Below are 27,429 nucleotides of genomic sequence, written 5' to 3' on the forward strand. Positions count from 1 at the left end.
TTGTGTCCAACGTGCATTTCACCAGGAGCGATCACACTGCAGTCAACAAAGGTCGCTTATGGAGTAAGGTACTACTCAATTCAAGATTCACAATCTGCTTTGGAGTGATCAGGACTCTACACAGTATTCCAAGTTCAGAGAGGTAATTTCCTCTGCTTTCAAGTACGTCTCTACTTACGTGGTTTATAATGTTATTATTTAGCTTTTGCTTCTGATTAGTTTTATTTGGAAACAGTATTTTTAACCCACTCATAGCATGCTGGTTTATATTTAGTCCCATTGATGACTCAGTCCCATATGTTGAGCTTCTGAATGTTACAAATTAAGCTAGTTTTAGAGCTAATCTCATTTTAGTAACCACCTCAGGTCCCCTTTCCTCCACATTGGCATAAGAGGGAGCAGTGGTCCCTCCTGTTGCACTCAACTTTGGGATCATATAAATGCCATACAAAAAGGATGGGTCTAGCAATTGTGACTACAAATGCCCTATTTTACATTTTTAGCATATGTTTGCATTTATTCTTTTCCAATTAATCAGTCTCTTTGTTCATGAGGTTATTAAAAATTTTAAAAAATTTCCTCTGCCTCTTTTGATGTCTTGTATAACTCCAGGACAGGCCTTGATAATACCAGCATTCTTAATGCAATTTAATTCCTTGGAACACTGATTTCCCTCTACTTTTTAATGTACATATGGCTGATTTTAATATCCAAAATGTTTTCTGATATTCATTAAATTATCTGCTGCAATCAAGAAGAGAATTTATATTTTTTATCAAGGTCATGCCTGTTACTTCACTGAGTTTCAGACAGAGTAGTTATGATACTCTATACTCTCTTAATTTACTCCAAAACTTTATCAGAAGTTAGACAAACTGCCAAAGAGTTTTTACCTATTCTCGACTCATGTATTTTTACATTTATGCAACTGCATTTGTATTTTACAGCAATATTTCTATGATTCTATTGAGTTCCTTCTGTGTTTTAAATTAATTCTTAATTATTCAACCACTTTTCCTTATTTTATAATTATTACTAAATGGCATACTTAGCTACAGGGTTAAGTGTTTACCTTGGACCACTCCTAATTCCAGTCTATTCTCCCTGTTTCTCCAAGCAATTTTTTTCCATTTCACTCCACTAGCCACCATGGGCAACCTTACAAAAACATGAGAACCATCTCCCATCTCTACAGCAAGACAAGCAAGCCCTTTGTGTTTCTCAAAACTACAGTGAGAACACCCCTTTCTTTTTAATACAGTAGAGGTAAACATTTGACCATACTAATCATAAGGACTCTTTTCAAATCAAGCATATGTAAATAGCTATGTTTGTGAGTACACAGGGACACAACAATTCGAGGAGTTCTCTCTTCTTTCTCCCTTTTTTGATCTTATATTGGTCAGCCACGGATGTTTTATACCATACAGGAGCATAACATACTTGGCCTTTGGGGAGTAAACAAATCACCAGAAGTACACATTTTGTTGTGTATTTTGAAGGAACACATCCCAGCTTCCTGTGTAAAAAGAGTGCATAGCAGTTCTGTTGCCTGGTACCTATGCAGTTCAGAAGATCTGCCCTTGACAGTGTTTCCAAACAACACCTCTTACACAATGTGGATAAACTGCTCTGCCACAGGTACTCCCTGCCTGAACCTCTTCTATCCTTCTCAGCATGCATGGCACCAACTTTGCATTGAACTCCATTTACTCTAACCCTGCATGCCAGTGCATTTGGTTTTTTTCCTTAAGTAATGTGTTTTAACTAACTTATCCCCCCAAACCTTAGGTTCTTCTTTCTAGTGCACTGTGGTATGGGAAATGCTGGTAAGGACAAGGGCGTGAAAACATAGAATATCTTCCAATTAGATCTCAAAGGTTATTTTTTAAAGCGCAAAAGTTTTTAGGAAAAAAAAGCGTCAGCTTCCATTGGTTATTATAACAGATGTTCCCTTGTGTCCTTGTGCTGGATCTTGCTGCATCCTTAAGTGAGAAGTCACATCAAAGTGAGATCCATTACAGCCTAGTGAATAGTTTCTAATTGTTTCAGTGTCATATAGATGCTCCAGGGCATATCCAGTTAGTGTGTAAGCATGCTTATCAAAGTACTGCCTGTGGGAGCTGTAATAATTTGGAGAGGCTGCTGGGTGATCTCCTTGGGTTTGTTGAGGAGACATGTCTGAATGCAGGTAGTCCTTAGCAAGTACCAAACTAGATTTTGATATTCGGTCAGAACTGGGGCTGCTTATCCTGGACAGTGCTGTGGGGCTGTTGTCGTAGTCATTTTCGTGTGGGCTCATGATCTTCCCATCCCGCTGCTGGATGTGTTCACAGGGAGGAGTGTTGGCAACTGTTGGCACGCGGCAGACGTCCGCCGCCAGCTGCTGCTGAGGGTAGCTTGCAAAACAGATAGCGTGCTTCTTCCCTGTGCCATTAATGGACACCAGTGGGTCAGGAGTGGTTTTCCGCAGCTGTAGCCTGCTTTCTTCTTCTTTAATCATTTGCTGGGTGGCTCTAATGAGAGTTTCAATTTTGCTGGGCTCATGCGGACTATTCTGGTACTGCTCGGTACGGTATCGGTCGCCTGACTCGCTGGCAGAGCCAGGATCGGGCGAGCTAACAACACTGTCCTCATCCCAGTGTCCTCTTCCTAGGAAAGAGAGAAAGGAGACAAGCACTGAGGTTTAAGTGATCTTGGAGAACATGAATCTGAACCTAATTCCACACACAGAAAATCAAGTCAGAGGCAGGTCATAACAGTCAGCAAAAAAGACCCCTTGCTTTTCAGTGACAAACTCTAGTTTCCAGCGTCTCCACTTGAAACAAGCAACACAGCTGATAATATGCAAAGAGACTTAAGCACCTCAGCACAGGTATCTGGTGTCGCATGATACACTCTCGGGTACCCAAGTACCTGGATAATCCCTGCAGGTATGGATGCAACTCGAAAGCAACTCTTTTGGAGCAGCTAGAGGCCAGGCAGGATATCCTAGGGCATGTCAAAGTGCCATCAATGCCAGTGTTCAGGCCCCTGGCCCCTTACTACCTCTTTGCATCAACAAGGTCTGAGTGGATTGGGTCCATAGAAAAAATAAAATCTCAGAGAATTACAGATGTACAACATTCCAGCCCTTCCAGGAGTTAAAACAGAGACAGCATTGAGAAATATCTTGTGGTTATGTTGAGACTTGATGCAGGATACACAGCAATAAATAACCACAAGTGGTAAGGGAACTCTTCTTCAAAAGCTCAAGAACCCATAGCTGTTAGACCGAGACCCTGTAAAAATGTGATGTCATATCCCCATGCATAAATATTTGCTTTTGAAATGGGAAATATTATGGCATTCTTACATCTCTTAAAAAAATAAGGCCCATATACATATCAGACAAGGTGTTCAGCTTGCAAGTAGCTGAAAGGACAGAATCATACCTGTCAGTCCTCACCAGAAAGAAAGTGAGTGGCCCCAAAACCTGAATGGTCAACATGATGATAAAGGGCTTGATTTGCTGAGATGCTTTCCTGCAGGAGGGCCTGTGTGGGACTTGCACGTGTTACTTATCAACGCCTCTGCCTTGGCACACACAAAGTCCTCTTTGGGGATGAACACTTTGGGTTGGCTGACCGTACTCCTCAAAGCAAACCCATTTTCAGACTAGCACATGAAGTTTCCCCTGTTTTGTGTTGGGTCAAGGCATACAGATCTGTTTGGGTTGCAGACCAATACCATTGCATTGCAGAGTACACTAGAAAAATCAGTGATGGGCTTTTGCAAGAAAAATATCCTGCCACTGCTGGGGAAGTACTGCACTGTGGGCTATCATGAACATGAATTTATCCTTCACATTCTCATTTGGACCCAAAATGCCAGGGCTAGTCAGATTTTTCCCCCAAAGCTACACGCAGGCTGAAGACCTACTGAAAAATGTAACACTTGACATTAAAAAAACCAAACAAAACAAACCTGCAGCATCTGAAATTACAGCAAAGCCAAACAACACACTATGACCAAATTATGTTACCCATTTGGGTTAATTATTCTTGATAGAGATATGGAATTAGTATCTAACACTTTTCCATTTGTACCTCACTATGATATTTCTGTGTTCAGCAAGAATTATCATGCATAAAATTTGCCAACAGGTTATCATAATTTGCTAGATTCTCTTTTTTTGAGAAGAAAAAGCTAGATAAGCACAAACAGGGCAGAAGAACAGAACAGACACAAGGAAGGAGGCATGTTCTCACAGGAAAAGTGGAGAACAGTTCTCATCAGCAAAATTTTCTGTTTTTTCCTCTAGTTGTATTTCCTGGAACTTGCTATTTAATAATTTTTTCTAATCTCAACATAATTTTCCTCAGATTGGAGCAAAACAGAACAGCTTTTTTTGTTAACAGAGCCTCGTTCCACAGATCAATGGAATAGTACTAATGTAATCTGCTTTTATGAGTTCTTTAGAAGCAACATTTGTTTTGATAGACTCTTTTGTGGAAAAACTTTTTTTTTATCTTGCAGCCATCCTTAAAACCATGAATTCTGACCTTAGGGCCTGCTACTGTTTTCCAAGATTAAGCCTATAATTTTAAACCAAGGACCTTTTGGACTTTTCCAAACCCAGTATCAGGCTTTCACTGTGTTTTTTTATTAGCTTCAGCCTCTGAAAATGTGCTAATGCACTGAGTTTGCAACCTGTCAGAAACTAAACAAAATTTCAGGCTTTGTGCTGAAAGGATGGAGAGATTCAAATTGGCTAAAAATTATCACCAAGGATAAATGTCTGAAACCAAAATCTACTGTCAATTTCAATAGCCAACTTTAAATAAACATCAACTCATGCAGAATCTAATAATAACCAATAAGGAAAAATGTCACTCAGAGAACAATTTTTCCAACAGCCTTCAAGATTTTTTAATATCTAGCTTGGATTTACCTATAATTTTTTGCAAAATATATTCCATCTGAATTGTCTTGATCCTAAGTCTAATAAAAACCACTCTTCTATCAAGTGGATTATTTTGTTTATATTTGTAAGATCATGCTTAAAATCTCCTCAGTCACATTTTTCCACCTTAATTTCACAATGAAAATAGAGCAAAACTATATTTTTCTTCATATAAACCAGACTATAAAATTCTGCTCAGCTTGAATTTTAAGTATCATCTCCGCAGATGTGATCTCTGAGACAAGCGCATACACCAAAAGCATCTCATTTTCCATCTTTCACATAAACAGCTGTGTCTCTGTCATGCTGCTTTAGCTGAGACGGTGTCGCTTCTGCAAATCCTTGTTATGTCTTACCATGAATCCTGTGCACTGACGTGATGTGGGGCATACTGTTCTCATACGCTTCTCTGCTCTCGGGGGACGACTTAGTCAGAGGCAAGGCTGAGCGAGAGCCCCACCAGCTCTCCCTTCCCGGCTGCGGCGTGCCAAGGAAATACCGGCCAGCTTCGCATCTGCCTCCCTCACAGGCCTGGCTGTGGAAATGCCTGTCATCAGCCAGCCTGGAGTGGTCCAGGGCAAAACCGTAGCAGAGCGCGCTGCGGTCTGAGTACTGTCTGTAGGCACAGGAGACGTCGTGGTGCTGGGAGCTCGCTCTGTCCGCGGGCTCCAGGAGCTGTGGCGAGGCCGTGTCGGTCAGGGGGCTCCCACCCCACTGGCTCTCGTGGTCAGACTCGGATCTCTCGGTGTGAAACCCGGAATACTGCAAAACAGGAGAAGCAGCACGGGAATTACCACACCTGGGTGAAATCTGCACGTAACTGCACTGGGGAGGCAGGGTGTGTATGTGACAGTGTGTTTTCTGTGAGCGTGTCTGCACCTTCTGATTGGGCTCCTGGTCCTTTCCTGTACAATACTCTGCAATGAGCTTGCAGATGACAGGACAGACCTCATGAAAATCTAAAACATCCCATGTCGGCCCTTAACAGCCATCTCCTTTATGATGTGTAATATTAGGCTCAGAAACATCAATGTTGCAATTCAATATATTTTTAGTATGTCCAGGTTTTTCTTGTTGCTTTGAAAGCTGTGCTTATGCTCAGCCAAGGTGCTCCAATGCACTTCAGCAAAACACTTCCAAAAGGAACTGAAATAACACTGCTCCTGGAGCATTCTCACATGTCAAATTGAAACCGAATGTACTTGAAGGATTTTTTCTAAGGGTTCACTCTCTTTTTCTCATATTTTGTTTGTTGATATTTTTTTCTTACTTGGAGTTGTATCTTTGAACTTATTTCCTCTTATTAGGAAGGAAAAGTTGGCACTACCAACAATTTTGAAAGCTCTAAAGTGATGGCAGATAGGTAGGAAGTTAAAAATCCCAGCTCTGTTGCAGTATGGGAACAAAGGAAATCCAGAAACTATTTGCCAGTAAAGGTGAGTGCTAACCAAAGCAGGCAGAATGAGCATTGTTTGCCCTCACTAAAGCAGGGCTCTCCCAACACAGAAAAGCAACTAGTAGGTTGTTGGAAAATTAGTCAGGACAGGAAGATGAGAATTTGTTTAGAGAGACGTAAGGGTTAAGTTAAATGTCACAGATTTCTAGATATTCATATTCATATACTTCCAACTTTTAGATACCTTTTGGGAAAGGAAAAGAATGTTTATTAAGCCCCCTAGGATTTAGCTATCTCATTTTTAAATCTTTTTATTTATTGGAACTGTCAAACTTCACGGAACATTTTTAAATCAATTTCACCCATGATTATGGGCTGGGATGAGACCAAAGCTGTACACGCTCACCTCTTCAGCGCTGCACACTCATGTCACAAATCAATGTATTACAACATGAAACCTTGGAATTCTCCCATTCCATCACTCACCTTCCATATGCCCACTCTGCCTTTTCTTTTAATAGGCCTAACATAAGGTTACCTTCCTTTTCATTAGATTAAGTTGCTATGAAACTCCTCATTATCAGCCAGGATCAAGGTTTTATGCACTTACCAATCGAAAGTACTTACCAGATGTTTGACTTAGAGAAACCTAAACCATGTGTGCAACATCAGTGGAGTTTTTTGGCATTTAATTGGGCATTGCTTCAGTATTCCAGTTTCTATTTGTGAATACTGTTTAGGTTGTGAACATGATAGATTTTTTAAAGGAAACAAAGAAAGGGTCATGGCTTTGAAGAAGTCAATTATATTTTGTTATTAGTTGTCAGAAGAGTATCCATAGGCAACAAGCCTACCAGTAGACGTGGAGGAGGTCAGAAAGTTAGTGCCACCATACTCATCACAAAGGTTTAGAGATGAAAGGCAAAACATGAATTTTCATGAAGGTTAGATAGTTACAGAGCCACAAAAGAGCTCTTTTAAATGCCAGCAACTCAACATACACTAACTAGGAACTTTGTTCAGTCACCACAGTGTTATTTTCATCAAATGGAGCATCTGTCTTTTCTATTATCCTTTCAGACCTAACATTTACAAACTGCTTAATCACAAAGACACCTTCAGAAATAACAGCTGAATTATTGTCAGCTTTTTAACAAAAATGTATTGTAAGCTTTTTTACAAAACAAAAATTACCGTAAGCTTGTTTACAAAAAATGTGATACAATTAAGTTTCCAATTTAAAAAATTTGAAATTATTAACAAGATTAATAGTTACTAAATTTTATTTAGGAAGAAAAATCAAAAAAGAAGAAAATACATTTTAATCTGTTTTTAATTTCAGAACTGTTTTTAATGCTCTGTTTGAATTTGACTTGTATAAACCAGATTTTTTTAATTTTAAAAGTTAAGCAGAAATATTATACAGCATAAGCCTAAATGCAAATATAGAAAAGTCAAGAGTTCATTTGTTTTCTTATTAAAAATAAAACTCCTAGTATGTATTTCTTTCATGACAATGACAAGGAAAATTAATTTCCAATAATATTATAATGAAATTTCTTTTTGGACTATTTATGATGATAATAAATGCCAGAGAATCTTTCAAACTGAAAACTCCTAATTTCCTGCCCTATCTCTACTAGATATTCTTCTATTAGTTCTCTTTTTCTAAGGACACTTCAGTGTCCAACATAGCTTCTCTTGAAGGGAATATCTTCATTTAACTGAAAAGTTGTGCAATTTCTGCTTTTATCTTGAACCTAATCACAAAAGGCCTTTGTGCACTTCTCCTAAAGAAAGGGAAATTATCTCATATATTTTATATCTAGTATCTCAGAAATGCACTGTGTGATGTCATACAACCATGTATCAAGACCAACAACACTTGACTCATCTTCTTCCTACTTGATGTGAACGAAGATTATTTGAGATCTGACCTGTGGCAGGTGTTAGGCCATGGACAGAATTAAATTAACACAGTCAATTGCTTGTGGTCCACATTTTTTGCCAAGGTTTGATATGAGTATTTACTCCTAAGGTGCAACATAAGCAGACACAGGGCAAAAATATGTCTAATTTCCTTTAAAGCCAGCCACATCTCTATTTGGCATCCTCAGGCTGCCTCCACTGCTGCAGTCCAGCCACTGCCTCTTCTGGGAATCTGATGTTGACAGGTGGAGACTTCAAATATGGGCATGTGTGACATGTTGATGGGGGAGAAATGAAAGGGTGATCAAAGATATTGCTTTACTGAAATGGAAGTGGAAACACTATCTCTCAAGTCAGAATTAGGCTCCCATATGTCAAGTGATGAAAGACCCATAAAAAATTAAATATGATTTAATGAAAATTATGGTAAATTAAAATCAGTTGGGTCTTTTTGTCAATCTCAGTCATGTCTCAGCAGAAACACTTTATTTTCTGCTAATTTCTGCTCTCTGACTACTATCAGGAGTCAGAAGGCAAAACTAATTTATTACTTTTGAGTTTTTGACAAAATTTAATCAGTAGATAGTGATAAAGAACTTCAAACTGGCAACATCTGAATTCCCTTCAGGTGATTTCTGAATTGTCATCTGGCATAAAAAATGTAAACAAAATATAAATTACATGGTGCTCCAGCTGGTCCCTGGAACCTGAATTGTCACCTCTGAAAATTAGAAATGTCTTCCAGAGTGGGAATCCAGCATACAATCAAAGTGAGAGCGCACCAGCAGGATTAGCACTGACAAAGAGAAGGTCTGTGGGCCATCATTGATGCATTTTCATTTGAAGAAAAACTTCAGAAGGGTTAAAAAGATAAGAAAATAGGAGGATATAAATTCCATGTCTAAGGAAACTTACTTTATGAGAGTCCAGGGAAGTGTATTAGGCCAGTAGACAATTTAATATTACTCGTGTGATTTTCTTTTGCCTGCCCTTCTATTCCTACAGGTGTCTCACTGGCCTGAGGACTTGTCCTGTCATACAGAGCAACATCAGCCTGCTCTACATGCCACCCCAGATGTTCAAACAGCACACATTATAGATATATGATTTTCTGGCAGCCTACTCAGGCTTTTATCATTATAAACATTAAATACATGGTGAAACCCTCACAGAGCCCTCTTTTCCATTAAAAACTTTCACTACATCAGCATTAACAGCTTTTCTCTTGATTTGTGTCTGAACCACGAGGAAAAAAAACATCACAGATGCAGGCTGCATTGTACTAAGAACATATGCATGATTTAAATCACTTTTATCTTACATTTTACTAATGTAATCCTGAAATGAAAAATATGCTCTTTTCGCATTCACTATTATAGGCACAACAGATGGTGAAAGGCTTAGATTAAAGTAATACAGCATGTCCATTAAAACAACCCCCACTGCTGGTGACTCTTCACCAGACCAGGAGTTATGTTTACTATAAAAAGAGGGGTTTGCTTTGCTTTTGAACACACTAAAAGTTGCCAAAGCTTTAGGCTACAGGAAGAAATTAAAACAAAACAAAAGCCAGACTGGCTAGAATTCTTCCTGATTCTGTTATCTTTATTCCATTCGGTGATGTGCCCAAATAGTGATGAATTGCAGAATTAATCCAAATTATCCATCTAAAGGAGATGTAAAATTAATATATCACTGAGACCTGATGCATTAATATATACACCTATGTACCTACCCATTAATATATACCTATACCTCCATTCAACAGCTCTTTTGTACATCCTTACTTGTATGTGTGTTTTCATTTTATATATATATATATATGTATATATTATTTATATATATATATATATATATATATATATATGTATATATAAAATCTTTATCCAAGAACTAAGATGAGATATGAAGCAATAAACATTTATCCAGATCTCACCATGAAACATTTCCACTGCAGGGGCAGACAACAAGCAAGTTAAACATTTTTTTATACAATCATCATTAATGGGACATTAAACTCCAAAGCAGTTCAGATGATCATAATTAAAATGTTTTTCTAGTCTTGCTGCTATTGCCTGCGTATGGAATTAATGAGGTCCTGGGCTAGTTTTTGGGAGTACAAAGGTGCAGGGCTACATTTTGGGAGGCCTTCACAATGATGATAATGATGATGATGATGTTGTGGGGAAAGACTGCAGGCATCTTTTCACCAACTCATTATTTCCTTTTTCTGCAAATATCCATCAAATCTTCATCTGCCTTTTTGGTTTTTTCCCCACCATCTCTTTCAGCTCTGCACCTCTCTGGTGGGACAGGACTAGAAAAGCACTCTTCAGACTCTCTGAGAAAATTCTGCAGCTGGGCCATGAATTTTGGGTTGCTCTCCTCTCTGCTGAGGAGGTTGCTCCCCTTCCCCTGCCTGAGGCTGGTTTCACAGAACCCACTAGCCCAGTGTACAAACAGCACACTGTGTTAACCAGATGATGACCAATGCCTCCAGTTCGATGAACTGTTTCGCTCAAGAGTCTGCAAGATGCACATTATGCTATATTTACTTTTGCATAAAAATTGAAGGAAAAACATCAACACTGTCTTAGATGAGTGAAACACCCACTTTTTGCCCTTGTAGTAAAGATTCAGCTGAGATTGATTAGTAAAATTTTCATACTGTTCACATCTCATGTACCTATCTTAGGGACACACAGCTGGTAAGGTGAAGGATTCTCAGTCAGCATCCAATAAAGCATATGATTTCGTTTTCTCTTCAAGAGAGAAGCAAAGTAAATTATAAGAAAGCAAGAGAAAAGGGGAAAATGGGAAATAAATTATGTACTTTTAAAATCTCATAGGTGTCCTTGACTTTAAGAAGTACTTTCCCTACTGCCATTATTTTACTAATAAACTTCCTGCTTCCTTCCTCACCACAGCTCAGGCTCCTGTGTAAGCCAAAACCCGTGATCTCGCTCTTCAGCTGTGACTTTTAAGTCACACTCTAATTCTCCTCTGCTGTCTGGCAAATTACATGGGCAGGAGACTGAGCGACACAGGCTGTACCACCTGCTGCATGTTCTTCACAGCAGCCTCTCTTAGTCTTTCAACAGTTTATTCAGTGGTGGAGAAGGATGACAGAGGGGCAAAGCCAAGCTGCCAGCATTACTTGTGGTGATGGGCTGCAATGAATGGCATGACCATTTTTCAAGATACTGGCAACTAACATGGCTGCTTCTTTTTGAATGATGAAATATGTGACTTTAATATCAGGCAGCTGGTAATGAGGATGCAAAATGAAAGTGGAGACTAAGCACCCTGGACTTTCATACAACAATCCCTGATAAACCAAAAGCATACAACAATGCCTGATAAACCACAATGCTGCATTGCTCATTCAGTATTTTTCTCTGGTGACAGAAAGAATAAGGAGGTCATACTTTTAGAAATCAGATAGATGTGAAAGGATAACAAGCCTTCAGCTGGGATTGACCTGCTAGCAAATGAATACTTTGGAAGGGACTGCAAAAGGAAAGATGAACTGTAATTACAATATATCAAAGACAGTCATAAAAATTGAATTTAGAATTATTTGTATGTATCTTCTCCAGTTCTTTTAAACTGATTACCATTGTTACAATGATGTAGTGCATCCAGGAAAAAGGCTTTTTTTAAAAACTCACAGAGACAAGCATGAACAAGTGAGCTATAATAACCTCTGTCAAATGTTAGATTCTTAAAATTAGGAATTCATATCTAGGTGCTCAGTTAAATACTTCCTGTGCCAAAAGATGTCATTTAACTGAAATTCTTATCCTTGGTACTTTTGAGAGGAAAAAGAAAGAAAACAAGGAAGTGATGTACATATTCAGGATCACATTGGGCCTCTCTTAGAGGTCCATTCAGAAAACATTGCACCTGCAGAGAAACTGTAGTTATTAAGGTCATTATCAGTGAAATATTGAGGTTCTTTAAATATTCTACTAAATATTAGGCTCTTTAAAAATACATAGCTCTTCAATCTTACATCTTGAATTCATACATTTATATCCAGTTTGTTTATATATCCATTTATATCCTGTTATGTAAAGGCATAAGAGCAGCAGGACTTGTATCATTAGTAAAGATCACAGTTATTTAAACAAACATGTTTTTTGAGCTAAAAGTTTGATACTGTAAGGATAGAAGTGCTATGACATTGCCTGCAGAAATCAGTTGCATAAACGCATTGGGTAAATTTCAGTTCAAAGACCCAATTGATTCTGGTCCATTCTCCAAGATGGGATATGTTCCTTGCAACTTAGACTTGAAAATGAAATTTGGGAAATTAAAATCTACTGATGCCAATGACCACCTCCTACTGCTTTCTTCCTTTCAAAGGTTTACACACAGAAAAGTTCACATTTTCTTGTTCCAATTCACTGAGTTGGTTGACTGCTTTCCCTCATCAAAACTCATTCCTCTTGACTACAATTTCAGTATTAACTGCTATCTAATATCTGGCAGCTTTCTAGATTTCTTGGAATTAGTAAAGACCAAGTAAGAAAAAGCGAGATTTCTCAAATGGCAAAACTCACAGTCTTCTCAAATCAAGTATTTCAAAACCAACATTTTCACTTGTCCTTCTGTTGGCTTCTCATTAACTCTGAGCCCTGTGCTGCTATTGTTGTTGATAATGATTTATTATGCACGCTGAAACATAAATGTTTCCAGCTTTTTAGAAGCAGTTTAAAGAAACATATTCCTGTCTCAAGCTCATATAACCTGCTGTCCTTTATTCCCTTCAAGTAACATGTTCTTTGGCCCATTCTAGTTATTCGGGTAAAGTAGCAACCAAAATCAAGATATTCAAAGATATTTAATTTAGTTTTCCAAAGACAGCTACCTGTGGGTACGGTGATGTCCTGGATTTTGACTTTGTGCTCGAGAGGCGAGATTTGCTTCCTTTTCTATTGTCCGTAATGGTCGGAGCTGAATTTGCGTATGAGAACGCCGGCTTGGTAGCAGTGACCTGATCCAGGGAGAGCTGTAGTCCTTTATATTCTGTGTCCCTATATGAAAGGCAAAAGTGAGAAACAAACTCACTTCATGTCTTGATGGGAAACATTCCTTTCTTCTTAGTGGGGGGTGAAAACGGAAGATATTTTTAAGAAAAAAGAATAAAAACCATCCAGGGCACGCCAGTATATCCCCCTAATACATTTATGGAGTATAGCTTACTAAGCAATAGCAGTATTTTTACACTGAAAATATGATTGCTTTTTGCATCCAGCTGTTATCATCCTGATCTGCTTTCTTCAGTAATAAAAAGCAATGGGATGGATATTTCTGAGATTTGTATTACAGTTCTCCATTGGTCACATAGCTGAGCAGTAAATAGGATACATTTTCCTCACAACTCTTTTAACCATATGACTGCAAAATTTCCATGTGTGTATTATGTGTGTTTTTGTGTGTTCACATGTGTGTATGTGAGGTGCACATAACAGCTTAGACAGATGACTAAATAAATTGAACAAAATAATTTTTAATGGGAAACACTTGATCTCTAAGGTTGTATTTTTCATTGCTTAAGAAGTTTCAGGCAATTGTGTAAATTTTGTTGTTTTTTTTTTTTTTCTTCTATGGGTCTTATGAGTGTTTATTCATCCATTTTTAGTTTCTTGTACCAGTTTACCAGTCAGGGAAAACAGCTAAATAAATATAAATCCTGTGATTTAAATAGCCTGTCCCTCACCCACAAAATAATAGAGATTTTCTATGGGGAGCTATATATAATGACAGTTTTTGAAGTTTGGCATTAGTTTCTTCAAACTAATGAATACATAAAAGTAAGGAAAACTGGCAGTGTTCACAATGTCTTACTAAGCATAATGAGGGCATATGCATTGGACTGCACTCCTCTGCGCACATCTGCATGTCTGCTGATACCCGGGGGAGTAACAAATGAGCTCTCCAGCTTTCATGTAGTCATACGGAACCTATTCTGACAATGATTTATTAAAAGAGAGTAAAGCAAGAGCTTCTTCCTGACCTACCTACCTGGAGGAAAAGAGGAAGGGTTAGTTTTTTTTCCTTTGTATTATCAGCAGAGAAATAAGGGATAAGGGAAGAAAAATGCTTCTCTTAAGCAGTCAGGGAGGCAACATATCCATTCACACATTATCCCATACCCCACCCCAAACGTAAAGATTAAATACAAATATAAATCAATTATAGTTAAAATAAATTGTTTACCTAGCTTTAGCAACAATATCTTGGTCTATAATCACACAAATATTGATGTGCAAGCCATAAGAGTCTAACTTTTTTAGAAAGAAACTGCATCACAGCCTAAGCATATTACAGCTTAGTAGACTGAAATGATTTCATATGAAAGTCAGGAGTAGAAGAATAAACTTGCTAAGTCACTGAAAAAAGTGAAATAAGATGAACCATTGAGCAACCACTGATAAACCTGCATAACCAACAGATTAATTCATCACAGTTCTGCAATTTTTTTTTTCTTCTGATAAAGAAGAGGTTCAGGTTTTTTGACAATGCAGACAATGTATATATGTCTGTGTATATAGAACACATGTAAGTAAATCCCTAACATTAGAACTGCACTGACTGTGCTGTTTCCAGTCCACAGCAGACAGAGATTTGTCAAGTATAAATAGTGCTTTGTAATGCAAAATTAGTACTTTAGGTAAGTTCTTGGGGTAGTTCTAGTGAGGTAGTTCTTGAGGTAATTTCTTCAAATTTTGGCTTTAATAGAGATAGGTCTCTGCAAGAATACCTGTATTTCAAATATCCTGTCTGCAGTGAAAGTGTCTGAGTGTGGGGATTTGCTTTGCCCTCTTTGGAAGGTATGGTTCATCCACATATTTTGAAAGCATTAATTTTTCCCATGGTTACCCTCAAAATTGTCATCCAGACACCTTGACTTGACATGCAAATCATCTGTCTCCATGACTGATTCCTAGGAAATTATCTCCATGTTATATGAAACACAAGAGATGTCAAACAGTCTTAATAAATGCTACAATGCATGAGATTCTATCAATAGCCCTGAAAAAAACTATTAGTCTCATCCTGATATACACACTCCCCCTGACTAATTATAAGAGGAAGGGTCTTGTGTTCTCAGTGTCAGATGTAGAAAATATTACCACCAGAAACTAAAAATAACCAAAACTAGGTAGGTACATTTTCAGAGCCTTAGGGGGTTGTGTTTTGGTTTTCAGCCTACCAACCCTTTTACCTTTGGTTTTGCCGAAGAACCCACAGCTCTGTGCACCTGCCATTAACTCCCCATCTCTGTTTTTTTCCACCCTCTAAACATCTGCTGCTGTCTTGTGTCAGTGAAAAAGTTTTAAAACCCTGGGAGAAATGCTACCCTGGTATTCAGACCACACTGTGATTCCAACACTGCTTGTCTGCTGTTATATGTGTAAGGGCCAACCATTCAAGAATATAGAGACTACTCTCTACAATGTTTCTAGGTTGTGGGAACCAGAAAAAAAACCCCAACAAAAGAGTCAAACCAGACTTACCAAAACCTTGCATGCCATTCTGTGTTACTTTTCTACATCCTTTGTATTGTTATGGTGAGGGCTCACCCTCCCAGAACACCACACCTTAGAATAAACAAGACAAGCTTGTATTTGCAGCCAGTTGCTTAAACAGTAACTTCATCCAAAAAATGATAATAAAATACTACCTGCAGTTCTTGCTGCCAGATGCTGAGTTTTCCCTTAGAAAAAGAAGACTCCTGTGCTCTCTTTGCAGATGAAATACTGGACTTTTTTCATCACTGAGTGATGATTCAATACCATCTCAACCCTGTCCTAGAGGAGCTACCCTTCAGAGCAACCAAGAGAGATACCAGAACACTATCAAGCAGCTGCACAAGATAAGTACCAGAAGTTAAAAAAGAAAGAAAACATGGAGGAAGGGTCCGATGTCCTCAATATCAGATGCAAAAGATGTTCCACTAAGAAATGAAAACATTTTTGAGTATATCCATATGCATTGTGAGACAAAAGACTAGAGAAAGCAGGACTCATAGTGATATACAAACTACAGATGGAAATTCCAACAGCTTCCTAGAGGAATTTATAAAACTTTCACCAACATGGAACTATAATCTCCACATTCTTATTCTCAGACTCCTGAATCCTCTATTACACAGTCACAGCCACACGCTAGTACAGCATCTTGTGTTCTATGCATAATTAAAAAAAAAGTGGTGGATACAAGCCTCTTCCTCCAAGGTCCTCACCTTCAGGATCCCACAGGGATCCATACAATCTACATCTATCTACATGAGACTGCTGAGAGAGAGTGATATGGCATGTGTTTGATTGCTAACAGTATGTTGCTGACAATCTAGTATTTATCTCATTTTCTGATGCAACTATCATCACTATAAAACATCAGAATAACTACAGGAAATTAGCTCTTAAATGAAGAACAGATGGATCAAACTGAATCCAGACAAGACCAAAGTGATGCTTCTTTGCAAGGGGAAACACATTGAAGACCTCCACCTTTTCATGATGGGAAACAGCAATTCTTTCCATAGTTGGATGGAAATTCTAGGTCCTCTTTGACTCTTCAGAGGACATGAATGCATATGCTTTTGGTAGCACGTGGTTCAAAAATTGTTTATTATTATTTTTCCTCTATCTTGTCGTTCCTCCCCATATGAGAATCTGGCTGGTATGGTCAATTATCAGGCACCTACAGACTGGATTGCCAGGCTTCACTGTAAGCAAATTCAGAAGACAAAGCATAAAATCTCCTTGCTACAATATGCTGTTTCCCATTGTCTTCTCAGATCTAACTCCCAGAAGCATTTCCACTCTATGGCATGCCTCTGGCTCTTTCAGTGCTGTTTATAAAGCTTGAACCTGATTTTGAAAGCATTTATAGGTATACTACATGTACACCATGAAAAACTGAGGATCAAAGACTGCACCAACTGCATTTCTCTGCAATGAAGCATCTGAAAGCTGAGTACAAAACATTCTTCACTAAAGACATCTAGCTACAGCAAACTGCAAAGATGGTGAAGGACAAGGGATGAAGGAGCACAATGTTTGGAAGAGGAAGCCAATCTGTTTGTACATGACTTGAATGCCAAGTGAATCTCCAACACTTATGTGAAATCTCAAAATTCAGCTTTAGAACTTTTTCCCTACTACTATGGCCAAAATGTACTATATGAAAAAGGTAGCAATAGTCTAGCTAACCAAAGTCTGAGTAAAAGATAATGAATCACTAACAAACAGACACAAAAAAAAAAAAAAAAACAAACCAGTAAGGGAGTATCAGAGGACCACAAAACTTGAATTCTCAGCAAACAGGAGAGTTTGCACAAATACAGTGACTAAGCATGTGGTTAGAGCTCACCATCAAAATGAAGAGAAAATGAGAGGGTTTTTTTAATGTGGGCTTTTTGAAGGAAAAAATATGAGGAAAGGGTGAATCAGCATGACAGAAATAATGTTGGGAAGACAGAGGTCCAGAGTGGCTCACAACAAACTAAAACTACAGACAAGCTGGGCTTTCATTGTAATTGTGTTTCTTCAGTTAATATGAAGATGTTTGGAACTACTATAGCTCACCATGAAAGTGAGACTAGACACTAGCATTAGACAGCTAAAGGCACAAATAATTTTCAAGATATTATTACTCCCTACTTAAAGACAGTGTTGGCTATGGAACAGAAGAGAACTTAAGCCCTGAAAATGCTCTCAAACAAAAAGAGAAGATAAATAAGATGTATTCCGAAGAAGAAGTGAAAGCATGACACTCATTAGTAAATAATAAATAACCAGATTCATCCAAAAGTACTTCAGAAGGGCAACCAGACTGAAGAATACAGATCTTACATGTCCAGAGCTATAAGCAGCATAACCTTCAAAATAAGAAGAAAATCTTCAGAAAATAAGAGAAAATGCTCAGTTCAAGGAAAATTCTGCAAAACTGTGAGGAAAAGCATCTTTTTACATTAGTAACACTACATGCCAGAAAGGTACACATACAGTAACTGAGAATACGCAGATAACCAACAAAGAGGCAGACATTTACTGTGCATTTAATTCCTTCAAAAGACACTGAATTTAGATACCTTCAAGGAAATTCAGTATAAATTTCATAACTCATATATGGAGTTACAGCATTGGATGAAAAGGTGTGATGGGAACATCAAGACTTGACAAACACTGGATAACCTACATCCACATTATTCATTACACATATTAAATGACTAATGAAGTACAAGTTGAGAGTAAAAGCATTACATGATCTTAGTGCAGCAGATTCTTACATCATTGATACAATCATTCACCTGACTGAAGCAAAGCAGAAAATACTGTTCATGACAATGAAAAAGGTTTAATTACAATTGGTTGCACTATTCTTTCTATTGAATACAAGATAAATGTTCTTAATTTCCTCTAGTTTTACTTGAAAAATCTATGGATAGGGTCATACACACTCTTCATTTCTTTTAGTTAAAAATTAGGAAAATTGTATTTGTCAGATGTTCTGCCAGTTTTACAATAAAAACTTTGAGATTAACTAGAGGTGCTAATGTCAATAATGTTCAGTCTATTTTTCTGAGTTACTGCAGTTTGGCTAAAATCAGACATGAAGGTGGTAAAAATCAGACACTTTCTCATGAATGTCTGACCACAATACTGCAATATATCACTCTTCTACTTTTACACATTGCCTGCGACTTTTAACATTTCCACACTCCAGCTCATGCAATGCTAACAGAGCACTCACTGTTCAGCAGATGAATGAAAAGAGAACAGATTCTGGTTGTTTGTCATCTTCATGGCTTCCTAAATCAGCAGATGGTACAACAAAACAGACAATTTCCTCATCTGCCGTGTCCTCGGTTCATGTACAATGTGTCTCAGAAATGTTTACAAAGGCCTCGGTCTGCTCACGCGATTTGTGAGGAGGAGCATATGCAATCCCTTTATGGATTTATCCTGTCAGAATAAGGTTTCCCTGAGGTTGTACAGGAAGCCAAATTTCAGGACAAAGTAAGGAAAAAGCTACTGAAGCTCACTGCTTGTCATGAAATTAAGCTGACATTCAGTTGTGAAACCTCAAAGTTATTCCCCCCCTCAGTTGTTCCATCAGTAATAGGGATAATGTTAGCAAATCTCCTTTCTAAAACTTCTTGAGTGAATAGTCCCATATAGGCCAGACCTACTGCTCACCAAAGCAATTGGAAAAACTCTCCAGAAATCTTTCAAGTGGTTGCTTATTATTAGCACACCTAATGTCTACTCAGAGAAGTATGAGTTCTGTGTATCAGATCCCTTCGTGAAGTTCCAGGCACCCATTTATCTCCATAAATAGCACAAACAACAGTGGCTGTTTACATCTTGTTGAGTCAAAGTTTACAACTTGTCCAGCCATGAGATTCACTTACACAATATCATATTTCCATATTTGCTTTTAAAGAAAAAGCAATCCAACCCAGGAAGTCTAATTATTTTATGCATTCAGAAAAACTGAAGCACCAATTTTACTGTATGGGTCACTTAACACAAATGTCTGAGGATTTCCTCTAGACAACTACTGTGAGAGAAATTTTATGTATATTCAATGATTGGTTTCTCATCTCATAATGCACTCATCTAACTGCCAGTTGAAGTTATATAAAACATCCCGGCCTCTAGACAATCATGATGGGGCAGATTTTTCAGCAGTCTGAAGGTAGAGTTTGTCATTCTAAACCACATGCCTTACCACCTTTGGCTCCAAAAAGGAGACCTGTATTTGCCTTTATTTACTAGACCATTAAATCAATGTCACCCCAGTGCATCAGCAAGTGCAATTAGGCAGCACATCTTCAGGAATTAGTGTCATATAAATCTAAGTTTTCTCATGCCTGTAGAGTTATTCCCATTTTACAGAACGCCAGTCTGATGACAACACTGCAACACTGCAACATTGCAAAAGACTGCTCTTATACAGACTAGATTTTCATATCTCAGAATTCTTAATATTCTTATGTGCTAAAAAAATATACCTTGAATACCAATGACACCCACCAGACACTGATCCAATAGCCAAATTATCTGGATCAATTCTCAACCCTCTCACAGGCTACTGGTGCTGCACTGGATGAATTACATATCCTGGGACTTCAGCACTTGGCACTTCCCTGAGTTTACCATCAAGGCTGCCAAGGGAACTTCTTGTTTTGATAGAGTCACATTTAGCCCAGCACTGATTGCTTCTGAGAATCTCTACCTTAACTTTGCTGAATATTAGCTCTGAAGATGAGGATAACAATATGCTATTGCAACTAACACATATTTGATAATATATCTTTTTCTGTCTGACCTGTTAAATTTCATCTTTTTGTTGGAAGGAACAACCTCCTTCTATCAATGCACAATAGCTAACAGTACTAAGCTTACACTCAGCTTCAGCCCCTGGCTGCTCTTCACCACAGATAACAGAAAATACGTTTCCCAAGAGTATACCCGTGTCACTATTGGTGCAAAACATTCTTTTATTATTTCAGAATCTCCATGTATGCAATGTAAATGTTTTTAACTATGCCTTATACCATTTATCCTTGATTAAACCTCGTCTAGATCGTTAATCATTAATGATTTCTTTACAGTTGCTGTGCAAACAGCTCATTCATGCCTATGACATATCACATTTCACAGACGTGTTCTTTAATTGGATTAATTTATTTCTAATCTACTGAAGTCCTCACTATAGTAATGCTTGACTAAATAGACATAAAACTTTCATATTTAAACTGCTAAAATAAATTTGATATGTATTCTATGAATGAAAATATTTGACTGAATACATGTAATACCATTGTTATTGTGCACCTAACTAAGCAGAAATTATTGGAAATAGCACATTAGATGTATGATATGCTTGTGATGAGGGATTTCAGAGGATGCTGATGATTTTTTGGCAGAGATTATACATTAACAGTTTTCAAATGCTAATAATTTCTACATCCCATTAAGGGATGTAATAAGAAGAACGAGTAGGAGCTCCTCTTGATTTTCATGAAGGTTGTTGGAGGTTGTCGTTTTCAATCCAAGGACTTTTTTAGAGATAAGTACTTCATACCAGTCCTGTCCCCTCATGGCAAGGGAGACCACAAAAATGTTTTTTGAAGATTGGCTGCTCTATGTTTTGTAACAGTAACTGAAGAGCTGGAACAGAAGTGGATACAAGTCCTATATCTGGGTGTTTAGCAGCCACAAAATACAATTATGTAGCTACAGACTATGAGTTATTAGGGTGATATATAACATTAAGCCCTAACTATAGGGCTTAACTATAGTTAGAAAACTCCACTCTCACATTTTTCTTTCTAAAACTAGTAATTTTGTTGAACAATCCTCTGATCTATATGATTCACCACATAAACTGTGTGGGAGTTTTCATTTAAAAAAAAGCATCACATTGCAGAGAGGTCACTGATATAACACAGGCTGTCCTGTGTATAAGAAAATGCACATCATGGCATAATTATACCATACATAAACTCCTCATGCACTGACATTTCAAACATTGTATGCTCTGACCATCTTATCTGAAAACTTGAAAAAGCACGGAATGGGAAAGAAAGTATGATGATGAGCTTGGAACAGCCTTTTTATGAGAAAAAATTAAGGACTCTCCTCAGGTTAAAAAAGAGTGACCAGGAGAACAAAATAAGATCAGTAAATTGTGAGTAGCAAAGAGAAGGAAGATACGAGTAGGAAGCAGTTTTTCACTTCTTTTTCTAAGGCAAGAATTATGGGCTATGAAATGAATGAAGAAAAAGGAGGCTTTTATTATCCCATTTACTTAACCTTGGCAAAAGCCAACATGGTGTCAAAAAGCAAACCAGTGAGTTTATGGGGGGAAAAACCCCACAAAACATTGACAAATAATACATTCAAAGATCTCATATGTTTCTTGGAGACTGGGAGAAAGTGCTAGGGAAACATGGATACATGAACTGCATGTTTGTCCTATTTTTAATCTCTTTCCAAAGTATTTCCCATGGTCACTATCAACATGTGTCTGATTCCGTGTCACTGTTCTTATGTTACACTCTATACCACACTAGTTAAGCAGTTTCATACCCCAGTTCCTCTGAAACTGTGAAGAGAGGTCCTGAAAATTTGCTGTCATTACTTTTAATAATTTATTCTAAAACTTTGTGATGTTTCAGGTTTTCTAATCTCCTCTGTTTTCCCCATAATTAAAGCTTTTGTTGTGACAACCTTCCTAAGATCCTATGGTGAACACTTAAAAAATTAGCTAGCTTTTCTGTGATGACATTCTGGATAAGCTTCTGTGATCTGGGAATAAATTATCTGAGGGAAAAAGAAAATGAGCTTGAAAAATTATTTACTGTTCACTCTATTTATTCCTCTTTGGGAAATTTTCTATCTGCATGCAGCATAATGAACTTCCCCATCATTCCACACTGCTTTTTCTGATCAGCTACACCCCATAGTGAAGAGGCCTGTTGAGTGCAAAAGGATTCATGAACTCCATCTGGTAGGGTGTCCCATTTACAACAGATCCCTTCCTCTTCCATCAGATTAGTCCTGTCTTGTTGTAAGACTCTCACCTTCCTTAGGAGGACCAGTATTTTTCTACAACAAAAATCTTTCTGCTTCACTAGTCCAGAGTTCCTCAGGTTTGACCAAGGGAGGGCACTTTGCCTCTGAGGGCTGTCTCTTGCCATCAAGAAAAAAAATGTGCTATAATACTTAATAACTACTTTTCAACTGGAAACCACTTTTCACCCTTCTTTGGCTAAAATTTTAAGATAGGTAAGGGGAGGAAGACAGGCAAGGATTTGCATTGGAATTTTGGCTTTTGGGGAGAATGGGGTTTTTTTGGGGGTTGTTTTTTTTTCAAATTAAAACCTGTTTTCTCATTTCATTTTTTGGACCAGAGTCAGACCATTTTTAAACTCCTTCCTATCCACAGCCAAACCTCTACTGGAGCCAGATCCCACACACACTACGTGCCACTTGGGTCTAAGTCTCTGCTCTTATTTGACTCAGCTTGGTCATCCAGCTTTGATAGACATACAATGCAGACTTTTATGCTGATTAAACAGGAGGCAAATAACAAGAAAATATAATGAGGTTTTAATGTAATGCATAAGTCTCCATTTTATTTGATAATTTCCTAATAATCACTGAGCCTGTCTCCTCAAAGTCTTCATAATACATGGTTATATTTGTTAAGTGGGTCCATTAAACATTTAAATTTGTATTGGATAACCTGTTTGACTCCCTGGACTCTCTGGACCACAAAATAAGTTAAACCATCATCTCTTGCTCTACTGCTGTTACCCCACATTTTCTAGGAAATTCAGAAGACTTTTTTAGTGGCAATTTTATTGCTTTTTGACAATTATAACAAAAACTCTACATTAACATATGCAGTTCAAGAAATGCATGCCCATGTAAAAATCCAGCTTATTTAAGTCTCCAGTGGGTTGAGTGTTTATGGGTAGTCAAATACTTAATAGGAAGATCTAAAATTTCTCAAAAATAAATTAAAATAATTTAATAAAACACAATAATATCTACCTATGGTCCTCTTTAGAAATCTTAATCTGCCTAGTACCTTGTCCTCTTGGTCATAGCTTTGACTGGAGCAGTCAGGGCCTTAGTTGGCTTTAGCCATTCTGTTGTCACTGCTCCACATGCATATTCATCAAGGGCTTTGGAATGCTTAGGACTGTCTCTGACTAAGCAGAGACACTCTTATTGTTCCCATAGTACTGTCCACAGCAGCATTCATGCAGATCAACTCCACTGCCAACCTACAACCATCCTCCAACCAACACTACAGCCAATCTGCAGCTGAAGGAACTGAACCCTTGATTTTGTTAGTGCAGAGTGCAGCACACAGGATCGTATGAGATTTGCTGTGCTTGTGGTGGCCACTGCCGTAGCCCACATAGAGCGACTCAGGAGTGTCACACTGTGCAAACTGTGCTGTGCACCTTCTCTCCTACTGCTTTCCTTAACTAGATATCACCATGGAAGCCCCATTTGCATGCTCTCATGTTACACCATTGCAGTCACACTGACAGGCAGTTTTCTTTGGTGTGAAGCCACGTCCATACACGCGCTGCTGTTTTTCACAGACCAGAGAGCTCATTATCTTTCTGATTATCACACACTAAAGAGGCTGATTATCTTTTGAAAGATAACTGTTTAACTATACTGCCAGAAGCTTAGGATCAACAGAATTATTTTGCAGCCAAACACCATCCAGAAGTTTGGCTGCAAAGGGGAGGATGCTATCAGATTATTTATCCCCAAATAGAGTGTTTCTGTGAGCAAATACTCCATTGAGATAGGCCTAACAAAGCAGTCATTAAAGGTTATTATTTTGTTCTGTGTGCAAAACAATCTTTGGAAACAGCAAGAAAAAAATAGCATGCAATGCCTTTGGATGAATTTCAGCAATCCATAGCCTAAGTCAGAGAGTTTTCTACAGCAGCAGCCCAGGCTACCAGCTGCCAAACATAGTACAGAGACAATCAAAGCTACAGGCTACTTGGGAACAGTGAGCCTTCAGGGCATGTTCTCTTCGTCCCTGACAGCACACATGTAAGAGCATTGAATGCTGGATGGTTTTAAAGGTCTTCACTCTAGGTTATGTCAAAATATCTGCACAATGCTACGGGTATAGCCAGACTTTGGCTAGCCAGGCATTTGAGTTTCCATAGCTGCACTGAAGCTTCTGCAGATAATAGCTGTTATTTTCAACATTGCTGTCCCCAAGATTTATACACAGTGGTTTGTAGCTGAAAAACTACGGCTGTTCTCTATTAGGCCCCAATTCAACACAGTAACAAAATGCACCCTTCAAGCCATCTCTATTTGGCAAAGCCAAGGAATATTCTTATTTCCACTCATGTGCCTAAGGGGCTTTTTACTTCAGAACTGAATTCGCCAGGATATAATCGTGCACTGAAAGTTATGTCTAAGAACTTTTAAATCTTGACATGTGCTCAAGTGCTTTAGTAAATCAGGACTTCTGCAATTTAATTGCACTAAGTGGATGATAACAAAAGACAACAACAGGAATAAATCATCTAACTGTGTTAAAGATCATGAGATTGACTCCAGACTCCAGCCATCCCAAGCCTTCCGAAGGGTCAGACGCTGTACCCTTGTTCACACAGAGCAGTGCCTGCCTCCATAAATAGCGTCATCAAAGTGAAAGGGGCTGCCTCTGAAGTAACCCACTGAGTACGAACATATGTGCTGGAGCCTGGCCCACACTGTAAAGTACAAAAGAGAGGTGAGGGAAGGAGAATTAGATTTCAAACAGACACTTGCCACTGTTGAACGGACAAAGGAGATTTATTTGTTAACACTTAATTTAGGTTGTGTCAAAATGCCACATTTGTGTACGAATTAAAACCTAGCAAGAACAACATAATGTAGTGGGAAGATTTTGCCTCAAAGTTTAGTAACTTATCACACCTGTTGCACCTCACGATAATTACAGTGAAACAACATAGAAATGGCAGCAGTGCTAAGATGCAGCACAGAGCAACAAGAGCAAACATGCAACGGATTAAGGAAACAGAAGCAGAGCTAGTAAAATTGTAAGCCTACTTAAGGAACATACTGCAGTTGTTATGAGAGCAGGAGCCAGTTCTGCATCCGGTTTTATGCAGAGTATTAAGAGGGTGGGAGCATGGAGGGGAATCCTTTGATAGCAGTGGACTGCTTGGCATGTCTCTCCTGCACATCCACTAACACAGTCCACAGACAAGCTCCAAATGTGGTGTAGTAAAACCAGCAGGCACTCCTCCAGCTGCCTCTTCAGCTCTCTGGACTATCACAGAGCAGTGAATATAACCCTTAACTCCATGGTTCACTATCTTCACTGCTCTGCCACATAGAAGGACCACTGAGACACCCCCAAAAAGCGCTGCAGCACCCAGCTGCTGGTGTGATGTTCACAAGCCACATTTATGCCATTCAGACTGCAGAAGGGCAGAGTTAGGATAAAGTGTGAACAACCTCTCTAGCAAGAACAGCTGTGCCACAGTGTACAGTCCAATGCTTCCATGTAAAGTAAAATCTGTGGCAGTTTACCTTAAACTATAAACCATGGTATTTTAGGAAAAAGAGTCCCTGGAGCAAGCCCTGTACCTTTCATCAGTGGAGTGAGGCAGACAGCTGGAGATAGTAATTGTTTCAGCCATTGAATGTGTCTCAGCCCCAGACAAACATTTTACAAGGTCTGTAACTCAGTACTTGGGAGGAGGGTATTTCCAAAGGCCTGGAGCAGCCCACACTGAATGGGGAAAGGATGAAGTGGAAAGCATTTGAAGTCATTCTTCTTCCTTGGAATAAAGACACTTTTTTGCAACCTTGAATTTCATGCCATGTGAGACTCTCAGCATGCATGCATTTAAACTAACAACTGGGGGAATTTTTTCCATAGGTCTCAGCTGCAATCCTTTAATCCTTACTCTAGCAAATAAAACTCTTCAATGAACGGTGACTCTCAGCTCTGGCCCACACTTTTAGTGCCTTGGCCATTACAGTCACCTGGTTTAAATACAAGCATAGAAATTTGGAGTGAATTAAACAAATGGTAGCTGAGAAAGCCCCTACATGAACAAAGAAGAACTGCAGAAATGTATTGTGGACACCTGGAAAAGCCTGTCTCCTATTTGCAAGAAATATATAAACAATGTTCCAGGGAGACAAGTCTGTAATAAAAACTAATGGTGAACAAACAGAATACTGCTCTGAGTAGTTCAAGAGGAGTCATTTTATTTTTTTTTTCCTTTGAGACATATGCTCCCCAAACATTTTGATTTATTAAAACAATTTGTCTGTGTTTTTACATTGCTATTCAAATCATGGCAATGATGGTAGGCTTTCCAGTCTTAGGAAAAGCACATTGCAGATTAAACAGAAAAAATAGGACCCAGCTCTGTGCACAAAAGTTCCCATTAATACAGACAAATACAAAGGAAAAGCAGCAGGTCAAATTTGTTGCTACTCTTTACAACTATTTAAGAAAGAACCCCAAATATTATCCAGGTGAAATCACTAAGCCATACCTCTAGCATTTAAGCATGACTAAGCTTACTCATGCAACTGATAAAACTAATAATATG

The 27,429-nt window shown here is 38.3% G+C and overlaps 1 protein-coding gene across 1 annotated transcript in view; it reads right to left on the reverse strand.

Annotated features, from left to right (window-relative positions):
• Positions 1–1,921: 1,921 nt before the first annotated feature.
• The window catches only part of SIM1 (SIM bHLH transcription factor 1), a 45,244-nt gene continuing 19,736 nt past the window's right edge, over positions 1,922–27,429 (reverse strand). Inside the window, exons 9-11 of the mRNA XM_058802431.1 lie at positions 13,144–13,309; positions 5,302–5,707; positions 1,922–2,652 (exon numbers count right to left, since the gene is read on the reverse strand). Of these exons, the coding sequence (XP_058658414.1) occupies positions 1,922–2,652; positions 5,302–5,707; positions 13,144–13,309 (1,303 nt within the window). The remainder of the gene's footprint in view (positions 2,653–5,301; positions 5,708–13,143; positions 13,310–27,429) is intronic.

Source organism: Ammospiza caudacuta, chromosome 3 (genome assembly GCF_027887145.1).
Source record: "Ammospiza caudacuta isolate bAmmCau1 chromosome 3, bAmmCau1.pri, whole genome shotgun sequence".
Taxonomy (NCBI): Eukaryota; Metazoa; Chordata; class Aves; order Passeriformes; family Passerellidae; genus Ammospiza; species Ammospiza caudacuta.